Consider the following 10787-nt stretch of genomic DNA (forward strand, 5'->3'; position numbering starts at 1 on the left):
AGCTCGGCCAACTCGGCGGGGGGGGGGGGGGGAGGTCTTTGGCCACCATGTCTTTTAGTCCCCGGTTCACTCGTGGATCACACAAGGCAAACCCTCCTGCCCGCAGGGGAGACAGGACAGAGAGGCCCTCAGAGCTCAGTCGGACGAGGGGTGGGGATGACAATGAACACAAAGGGATCTTGCGGCGCAGAGCCACGCAAAATAGTGTCAAGGCAAGTTTGAGGGAAAAGGCCCTGCCACCAGCGGTGGCCACGGAAGGGATCAGGGAGGGATTCCTGAGCAAAGTGGCTTTTAAGGAAGTGGTAGAGATCCGCAGGTGAATGAGGCCGAGCCCACAGGCGCGGGCAGAGTGTGGGGCTGGGAGGCCCCGCCTCAGGAGCCCCCGCGGCCTTCCCCGAGGCCTCCCCCGCCCCCCTCCCCGGGCTCGGCTGCGCGCAGCTTCTCCCTCCCCAGGGCTCCTTACAGAGGTCGGATCAGTAGCTGGTCGCTCTCCTCGGCCGGGATGGCCGACATCTCTGGGGGCAGGGAAAGGGATGAGGAGAGAGGGGGCCCGACGAGCCGCGACCACCACCACAAAGCGGCGACAGCGCAAAAACGCCCACCCCCGCTGCTCCCACGGCACTGCGACCACCACTTCCGGCGTCGCCGGTCTCGGCGCGAAGACGCTCAGGACTTTACTTCCGGTGCGGGCCAGACCCACGAGGTTTGGCTGCTTCCTTTCAAGCCGGGCAACGCGCGGGGCGGGGCTGGGAAAGGAGTTCTGCGCCTGCGCGGTGGGGATGGTGACGGAGTCGGGGGAGGGGTGAGATGAGAGGAAGGAAGGAAAGGGAAAGAAAAAAAAGGCGGAGTGGGAGTGGCTGCCTCAGGTATTTCAACTGGGGAAGTCCGATTTTTTTCGGTATTGAAAGCAGTTCCACTCGGGAGCCTCTGCCCTTCCCTTCCTAGTCCGGCGGCTGTGAGGTGAGAACCCCCGCCCGCCCTGCTCCGCTTCTCTGCTCTTTCGGCCTGTTCGCCGCTCAGCGCGGGCCTTCGGTTTCCCGCGCCCAGCTCCGCAGCCACGTGCCCGCCTCCACGGGGTTGGAATCGTGACTCGGCGGCTTGTCTCGGGTGGGGGAGGGGAAGGCACCGGTTGTCATGGCGATCAGGGACAAAGAAGGTGAAAAGAGGTGAGGAGACTGGGGGCAAATACGGAGAATGGGCACTGCCTTCGCCTCCCAGCGGGGAGAGACCCCCGGACAGTCGGCCCGCCCAACCCTCCCATTTATACAGATAAGGAAACTGAGGCTCGGGGAGGAAACGGCCTCTCCCTGTGTAAGTAGCCCAGCTGGGATTGGAACCCGGGACCCCCGTGTCCTCCCCAAATCCCGAGTGCACCGTCCCAGCCGCAGGGTCCGGGTGAGGAGGGGGTGCCCGAGGGGAAGGATCCACGTGCTGCTGGAGAACGGGGGCGTGGAGGAAACACGTTGCCTTTTACCTGGGAGGTGAGGGTCCGTATACGGGGGGAGGGGTGGAACGGTGTGCACGCCACACTTTGGGGTGCACGGCCGACAACTTGACGTCACTTTTCCCCCAGCCCGCGTGGACCAAGTGCGCGAGCGAGCCGGGCAGGGCCTCGGCGGTCACGGTCTCGGTCACGGTCGCGGTCACTGACGGCCCCCCATCGCAGGCCTCGATGGAACCGCTGGAGAAGGAGGCCATGCTGAGTGAGCGGAGGTCCGAGGGCTCCTTCTCCTCCACCCTGAGGACTCTCCTGGTGTTCTCGGCCTTGATGATCACCGTGCCCATCGGGTTGTATTTCTCCTCCAAATCCTACGTGTTCGAGGGGACTTTGGGCATGTCCGACAGGGACAGCTACTTCTACGCCGCCATCGTGGCTGTGGTTGCGGTTCACCTGGTTCTCGCGCTCTTCGTCTACGTGGCGTGGAACGAAGGCTCTCGCCAGTGGCGGGAAGGCAAACAGGACTGAGGGCCCCACCCCTTTGGTGGAGATTGGAATCAGGAAACAGGTGCGGGAACGTTGACAATCAGGCCGAGGTGGCCCACGGCTCCCCTGTAGTACAGTGGTTTGTGAAATCAAGGTCATTTCTGTCCGCTCGTCCAACTGATAAGCCAAGAATTCCACCTTTTCACAAAGAAAAGAAATTTTGCAATGTTTTGTTGTATTAAATGCAAAATTGTTCATGACACAGGCAGGTTTTATCAAACATATGAAACTGCATTTTACACTGGAAAGGAGTAAAGACTAGGCCACTAGATTGTCTTTTTGTTTTCTTTTCATGTGCTTAGGTTTTAGACACTAGAATGAATCTTTTACGATGAAAATCTATTTTGCAATGTTTTGTTGCATAGACACACAAAATTGTTCAGGGCACATTCAGGAATTAACTAGCAACTTAAAATGCACTTTACACTGGAAATGAGGAAAAACTGCTCAGGTCGTTAGTTTGTTTTTTCCTTTCATGTAGATGTGCTCAGGTTTTATACACAAATCTTTCCTAGAAATGTTGCACGTTAAAGGTTATTCAGTAGTGTAAACTTTTCTGTACTACGTTATTTTGGGGGAAAACTGGAATAAATCACATCCATTCATATTGAAGCATTTTTGGTTTTCTGAAGGATGTATATACTAAAATGGGATCCTGATTCACTAGTAAACTGACTATTGAAAGAGAACTTAAGTTTCTTTTTTACTACAATAAATTATTTAAAAAACAGCGAGTTTTAATCCAACATAAATTCCATAGTTTGCATAGTCACCATCTAGTAAGTAGAACTTTCCTGTTATCCTGAGGCTAGGTGATTTTAGGTACCCAAGAAATGCACCCCTTGAAAGTCCCCCGTCTTGTGGATGAGAACAAAGTTCTATTCAGTAACAAATATTGCTGAAGTACTGGCTGAGTTGTATGTCATGTTTGCTGGCTCTTCCAAGATTTTAAAATGCTGCTATTCTTGTTTGGAGGTGGGGAGCATAGATTATACGTTGAGATTGAAATGCCTTAGGCTAGTGTTCTTTCCAGCCTTTTGAAATCAACAGTGTCCAGTGTTTGTGGGCATTTCCTAATTTTAGAGAAATTCTTGATTTAAGCAAATGAGGATTTCACCCATCTCTGATTTCCAAGTTTTTCTGGTAGGTGTTTACATAGGTCACTTCATTATAGGTCAGTCTCACTGGATCTTTTTTACTAGAAATCAGTTTTCAATATCAGTTTCCTTGTGGTGAATTTCTGATATGATGGTAAGGGGACCTTTTCAATTTGCCTTTGTTCTTGGTTTTTCTATATGGAATTTAAAGTAACAATACTAAAAGTAGACTGAGGGAGTGAGGAGACATGATTAAAGGTAAATACCAAATGAAAAGACTGCAGTTTATATGATTGAGAAGTAATAAAATATAAAGAGTGTCTGAATTTATTGGCCCCTATTCTTGCCCTTCAGTGTTGTCTGCCAATGCAGATGACTTGTGAATGGAAAGTGTGAAACCTAGACTTCCTGCAAAGGTTTCTTTTTAGGCTACTAAGGGTTGATGTGGAGTTGTCTTCTGGAAGTCTTCATAGTTCTTGCTTTATGTTCATGGGAACTCTTTGTTACTACCTATAAAAGTTATGCAATTTCTTTTTATGTCATTTCTAGGCTTTTGTTGTCCTTTAGTGGTGGTGCTTGGGGTGAAAGTAGTAGGTGTCTTTTTTCCTGTTTCTAAAATGAATTTCCAGTGTGAGATTCAAGTACTCTTCATCTTTGCAGTTCCCAAGTGTTCGTCTGGTATATGAGCTCTACCTTACTTGGCATGTGCTTAAATCTGCAGGTGAATAGAGCAAGCCCCTAGTCACTACTGTTAGAAGGAAGTCCTGAAAATTGGTGTATAAAAAGGACAAAACCATCTTATTTTCCAAGTAACTACTTTCTCAATGGAGGAGCCTCTTGTTCAGTTGTTTTAAGTCATATCCAACTTTCATGACTCCATTTGGGGTACCTTTTCCAGCTCATTTTGCAGATGAGGAAACAAGCAAACAGAGTGAAGTGACTTGTTCAGGGTCATGCAGCTAGCAAGTGTCTGAGGCCATATTTGACCTCAGGAAGATGAGTCTTCCTGACTCTAGGCCAGGCACTCTATTCACTGTACTGTCTAGCTGCCCCACTGTATGTATCATCTAGCTGCTGGAGCCTCCTACTGCATGGCTGATCTGCACTCTACAAATGGCCTGTGACAAATAGAGCTACTGAAGAAAATGCTTCACTGAAGAGTTCCTTTTGCATCCTCATCAAAAACCATTTTAATAAAAACTTTTTGAAAAAAATTAGTCTGCTTCATCAACATTTTCTCCATCACTTTCTTAAGTCTAGATAATCAACAGAACAGTAAATGAAGTCCTACTTTGTAGCATTTGCAGATTTCCAAGGTCTTAAGTCCTCATACTGAAAATTTAACCTTCTACTGTTGAGAACTTCTTGGCAAGCTGGCTCCTGCACACCTCTGAGTGTTCCCTGAAGTAGAAACAGGCCCAGAGACATGAAGCAATTTGCTCCAAATCAAAAAGCATTTACAAGCTTTAAAAAAATTTCAGTTAAGTATTTATTTTCTCTCGTCTGCCCATTTGGAAAAAAAAGAAAAACAAAACTCTTATAGCAACAAATATGCATTGTCAAGCAAAACAAGTTCCTACATTGCCCATGTCCAAAGACATGTCTCATTCTGTACCTTGAGTCCATCACCTCAATATCACAAGGTGAGTAGCATGATTCATCTTGAATCCCCTGGAACTGTAGTCAGTCATTGCTTGGATCAGTTTTTCAAAATTGTTTGTCTTTACAGTGTTGTTATTATGAAAATGGTTCTTTGGGTTTGATCTGCATCAGTTCCTACAAGTTAGCATTCTCTGACCAATGATTTCAGTTTCTATAATATGCCAAGCAGTGTTAGTAAGCACTAGGGATACAAAAACAATCAAACTCCCTGCCTTAAGATACTTATATTTTAGTGAAGACATATATATACATATGATTGCTTACAGGACATATACACGTATGCACACATAAAACAGACTTATACATACATAATACAAACACTTATGAGAGAATGAGAATGCAAGGTGATTTTGGAAAGGCAGTAGCATCTGGGAATTGTCAGAAGAGGGAGGAGGCCAGAATAATGCCAAGCTTAGTTACTCAAGCAGTCAGTAAACATTTATTAGATGCCACATGCTGTGCTAAGGGCTGGGATACAAAAAGAGGAAAAAGACAACCCCTGCCCTCAAGAAGCTCACGATCTAGTTGGGAGACAATAAACAGATATGTACAAACAGGTGCAAGAAATTAGAGGGATGGTGGTTCTGTCAACATAGACTTCACCCAGCCAGGGATTGTCCGGGCAAGAGTTTGAGGCCAGGTCTCTTGACTCCTACTTTGGTGTTCTTTCCACAAGACCATTTGGCATCTATCATCTCAGGCTTCCTGGACTTTCAGTATAAATTCATTGCCAGATTCCCTAATTCTTTAAAAATGGTATCTGGAAGGCAAAAAGAGAAGGGAATTTTTTTTATCCTTATCTCGTATCAAGCTGTTGACATTATAAAAATTCCATTTAAAGGAGAGACTTGTATCCCTGTTGCCTAGCACATGTTTAGTCATTTCAGTCACATTTAACTCTTCATGACCCCATTTGGGATTTTTCTTACCAAAGTTATTACAATGGTTTGCCATATTTTCCAGCTCATTTTACAGATGAGGAAACTGAGGTAAACAGGGTTGAGTGATTTGCCCAGGATCACACAGATAGTAAGTGTCTGAGGTCAGATTTGACTTCAGTCCCAGTACTCTATTCACTATACCACCTAGCTGTCCTATAACATATTATTAATTTAATAATTCTCAAAACCATCTGGACAAAAGAGCAAAATAGACCAATGAAATAAAACAGATATGCTATATAGTCAATACACATGAAAATTATTATTTAGTAAACCTGTAAAAAAAGAAGTGGCAAAGTATCACTTAGCACAAATAGTTGAATAGATTAGTAACTTCAAAAGAAATATTTACTGATAAGGCACATCATATATTTCATGGCATTCTAGCTATCTGAGGATCTTTAAGATTTGTGTCTTCACATTCAGATAAAAAATTTTTGAATAAAAAAGATGAGTAAATTATGAAACAAACTTGACATTTAAAATATGTAAGGAACTGTTAATTTATGAAGGCAATTCTTACTGAACAGTGGATAAATGGCCAAAACTCTAAAAGCAGATAATGCTTACTTCATTAATCATAGATCACCTAGCACACTAGTAGGTACCTATTATGTGTTTATTAAATTGAATCTTCATCAAAAAACCTTAAGTGATACCCCATGGCCTGTTGAATTAAATCCAGTCTCTTCAACTTGGCATTTAAGGTCAGGAGTTCTTCTTAACCTGGGGAGTCTGTGAACTTGGTTTTTAAATATTCTGGGAGGATTCTGGGAAGGTATGGAGCAGGTCAGAAAATTTCAGGCTCTCCAAACTTCCCCCACGAAAAAGACTGAACATCACCTCAAAGTGAACATAGAGTGGCAGAAATAAATAAAAGTGGAGAGTAAAGTCGTTGTCCTAAGACAACTTGAAAGACTGACTTTCAGGGGTGGAGGAGCAAACATCTCTAGGAGGACTCAACAAACAAGACCTGGGGGCAGCTGGGTCAGGGAAAGTAGCATTTCTTCAGAAATTTTCACCTCTGGACAGTATGTTGGTGGTACAGTGGGGTCTGACAGCTGAGTAGGGGAAGATTGAAGGACCCTCCCTGCTGTGGGATGCCAGCCCCAGCTGACCAAACTTGGTCCCATGCTATGACTGTGAGTGAGGAGTGAACACATGTCCATGAGTAGGATAGTGGAGGGGTGGAGACCCTGCTGGCTGTGCACATTTGTAGGAGAGTGGAGTTCCTGGTTTTACTTCCACGGCAGAGGGGAGAGCTGAAGTTTGTAGCCGCTAGAGGGACTGTAGGGAGCAAGAGCATGTGTGGGATAACATTGCAGGGAGCCCTAGCCATGGCTTGGGTGGGCAAGGTTGGGGTGGAGTGGAAAAGTGCCAGAGATTGGGCCCCAGGACAGAGTTCAGAAAATAATAGTAAGAAGGACCTGAGAACTAGGGAACCATTTCCCACCCCCTGGGACTAGAGCCAATTGCAATAACAAACTACTGAAAGTGGAACAAAATAAGAAGAATAAACAAAGAAGAAAGAATCTGACCATAGACAGCTCCTATAGGATAGAAATCTGGGTTCATATTCAGAGGAGGATAGAGAAGTTAAAAAAGCTTTTAACTCAAAAGAGAAATGTCACAAGCCCATAAGGAATTCTTAGAAGAACTTAAAAAGGACTTCAAAAATCGAGAGAGATTAAGGGAAAATTAGGGGAGGGGAAAGAGTAATCCAGGAAAATTAAGAGAAGGAAGTCAACCAATTGGAAAAAGACCTCCAAAATCTTAAGAAAGAAAATAATTCCTTGAAAATTAGAACTGGATAGGGGGAATTTAATGGTGTTACACCCAAGAAACAATAAAATCAAAAGAATGAAAAACTAGAAGAGAATATGAAACATCTTATTAGAAAAGTAACTTATCTAAAGAATAGATCAAGGGGAGACAGTGTAAGAATTGTTAGACTACCTGAAAGTTATGACCAAAAAAATAGTTGATACAGTACTACAAGAAATTAAGGAAAATTGCTCTGAAGTTTTTAAAGAAGATAAAGTAGAAATAGGAAAAATCCACTGAGCATCACTTGAAAGAGATCCCAGGATACAAACTTACAGGAATATCATAGTCAAGCTTCAGAGCTCCAAGGTTAAGGGGAAAATACTTCACACAACAAGCAAAAAAAACTTAAATACTACAGAGCTAAAATAAGGATCACACAAGACCTAGCAGCTTCTATATGAAAAGACCATAGGTCTTGGAACATAATATTTTAAAGAGCAAAAGAGCTGGGTTTGCTACCAAAAATCACTTAACCAGCAAAGTTGAGTATAATCTCATACACAAAAAAGATAGATCTTCAATGAACTAAAAGACGTTTAGGTATTTGTGACCAAGACCAGAACTCAATGGACAATTCAACGTACAGGATTCAGAAGAAACATAAGGTAAACATTAAAGACCAGTTATAAGGGACTTAATAAGGTCAAACTGTTTACTTATATGTGAAAATATTATCAGTACTCAAGACTATCATCATTATTTTGGTAGTTTGAAAGAAAGGATTGGACTGAGCTGAGTAAGATGGGTTTATTCTAAAAAAAAAATAAAACTGTAGGGAGAGGCAAAAAGGAGCTATTATCTCATACAAATGAGGCGTGAAAGGAAGAACTAATACAAAAGAAGCAAGTAGGGGTGGAGGACTGGTAGAGCCAGAAGCTTACTCTCATTGTAACTGGGTTAAAGAGGGAATAACATGCATCTGGAAGGGTATAAAAGTCTTCTAAATTTATAAAGAAATAAGAGTTCTAGGGGGAAGGGAGGCACTTTTGGAAAAGTGTGTAGTTTAAGAATTAGGAGGGTGGGGGAGCCGATGAGGGAGGGACTTTTACAGGGGTGAGTAGAGCAAAGAATAGGAAAACAAAGTAGTGGTTAGAAGTAAATTAGGTGAGGGAAAAGGGAAATGGCAGAGAAGGATAAATACTGAGGAAAAATAGGATGGAGGGAAATATACAACTAGTAATTATAACTTTGAATGTAAATGGGATGAATTTGCCCATAAAATGGAAATGGAATGGAAAGCAGAATGAATTAAAACTCAGAATTCAACAGTACATGACTTACAAGGAATAATTTAAAATGAGAGATACACACAGTTAAAATAGCTAGAGTAGAATTTATGCTTCACCTGATGTGAAAAATGCAGGGGTGATACAGGGGTAGCAATCATGATCTCAGACAAAGTTAAAGCAACAGTAGATCTAATTAAAAGAGAGAAATGGAAACAGCAATATGTATCACCAGTATTATTCAGTATTGTTTTAGAAATGCTAACAATAGCTATAAGAGAAGAAAAAGAAATAGAAAGAATCAAAATGGGAATTCAGTTAATACATTTTCTCATTTTGCAGACAATATGATGATGTATTTGGAAAATCCTCAAGATTCAACTAAAAAATTAGTTGAAACAATTTTATCAAAGCAGTGGAATGCAAAGTAAACCTACATAAATCATCAACATTTTTATATATCACCAACAAAACCCTGCAAGAAGAGATAGCAATAGATGTCCCATTTAAAATATTTTTAGATGGTATAAAATAACAGAGTATTCTCACCAAAACAGACCCAGGAACTACATGAACATTCTTTATACAAATAAAGTCAGATTTAAATAATTGGGGATATATTAATTGTTCATGGGTGGACAAAGTCAATATAATAAAAATGACAATTTTACCTAATTTATTTAATATACCAAATAAATTACTTAAGTCATTTTACTTAGAAAAAAAATTTAAAAAATTCATTTGGAAGAACAAAACATCAGGAATTTCAAAGAAACTAATAAAAAAAATCCATGAAGGAGACTTAGCAGTACCAGACCTCAAACTACATTATAAGGCAGTAAATATCAAACTATCTGGTACTGGCTAAGAAATAGAAAGGTAGTTCAATGGAATACAGTAGACACACAATACACAGGAGTAAAGGAAAATAGTAGCCTTGTGGGGAATAACAATTCATTATTTGGTAAAAATTGCTGAGATAGCTGGCAAGCAGTTTGGCAGAAAATGGACATAGAACAGTATCTTAAACCATATACCAAGATAAGGTCAAAATGGGGGAGATTTCACAAAAAAATTAGAATATGGAACATCTTACCTTTCAGACTCATGGATAGGAGAACAATTTATGAATGAACAAGAGATAGAGAGCATTGTGTGGTGTAAAAAGGATAATTTAGAGTATATTAAACTTGAGTTCTTTTTCAAATAAAACCACTGTAGTTAAGATTAGAAGGAAAACAGAAAATTGGGGGAAATTTTTCATAGACAGTCTCTTGATAAAGGTCTCATTCCTTCAGTCATTTCCCAATTAATAAATGGTCAAAGGATATAAACAGGCAATTTTTGATGAAGAAATTAAAACTATATATAGTCATATAAAATGCTTTAAATGATTATTGATGAGAAAAATGCAAATTGATACAACTTTGAGATATTATCTTACACTTATCAGATTGGTTAAAATGACAGATGCCCTTCAATTAGGGAATGACTAAACAAATTGTGGTATATGATTCTGATGGAAAGGCTGCACTATTAGAAATGATGAACTGGTTTGTTTTATTTTATTTTTTATTTTGCCAGGCAATCAGGATTAAGTGACTTGCCCAGAGTCACACAGCTAGTAAGTGAGCTGGTTGATTTTAGAAAAAACATGGAAAGACTTAGACCTGTGAAGGCAGATGCTATCTACCTCCAGAGAAAGTACTCATAATTAGAAGTATGTACAATATGGTTGTACATATATGCATGTGTATGGGTATGTGTATGTATATAGGTATATAAATATGTATATGAATTCATGTTTATTTGTACCCTTCTCTGTGGTGGTATGGGGAGGGAGGGAGAAAAAAAATGTACAGCAGAGAACAAAAGAAAACTCAGAAGGAAGCATAGAAAAACCAGAGAGCTTTGAAAGCAATGTATAGGGAAAATGGTGGAGTAGGTCAGAAAATTCCAGGTTCGTCATATTTCTTCCACAAACAAGACAAAATAGTGCCTCAGGGTGAATATGGAGCAACAAAAATAAATGAGTGGGGTTAGAGCAATG

The 10787-nt window shown here is 41.5% G+C and overlaps 1 protein-coding gene across 3 annotated transcripts; it reads left to right on the top strand.

Moving 5' to 3' along the window:
• The first annotated feature begins 822 nt into the window (after positions 1-822).
• Positions 823-2714, top strand: LOC140520365 (vacuolar ATPase assembly integral membrane protein VMA21-like). Of its 3 annotated transcripts, none has more exons than XM_072634269.1 (2): positions 823-960; positions 1574-2714. In XM_072634269.1, the coding sequence occupies exon 2, from the start codon at positions 1673-1675 to the stop codon at positions 1964-1966; it is 294 nt and encodes a 97-aa protein (XP_072490370.1). In that variant the 5' UTR covers positions 823-960; positions 1574-1672; the 3' UTR covers positions 1967-2714. The 3 variants fall into 3 exon arrangements, with proteins under 3 accessions (XP_072490370.1, XP_072490371.1, XP_072490372.1); XM_072634270.1 differs by having other exon boundaries at positions 898-1166; XM_072634271.1 differs by lacking the exon at positions 823-960 and adding an exon at positions 1399-1481.
• The last annotated feature ends 8073 nt before the right edge of the window (positions 2715-10787 follow it).

The sequence above is a fragment of the Notamacropus eugenii genome, chromosome 1, assembly GCF_028372415.1.
Source record: "Notamacropus eugenii isolate mMacEug1 chromosome 1, mMacEug1.pri_v2, whole genome shotgun sequence".
Lineage (NCBI taxonomy): Eukaryota > Metazoa > Chordata > Mammalia > Diprotodontia > Macropodidae > Notamacropus > Notamacropus eugenii.

Coding starts and splice junctions, on each gene's coding strand:
- LOC140520365 (XM_072634269.1), top strand. CDS start 1,673: ATGGAACCGCTGGAGAAGGAGGCCATGCTGAGTGAGCGGAGGTCCGAG.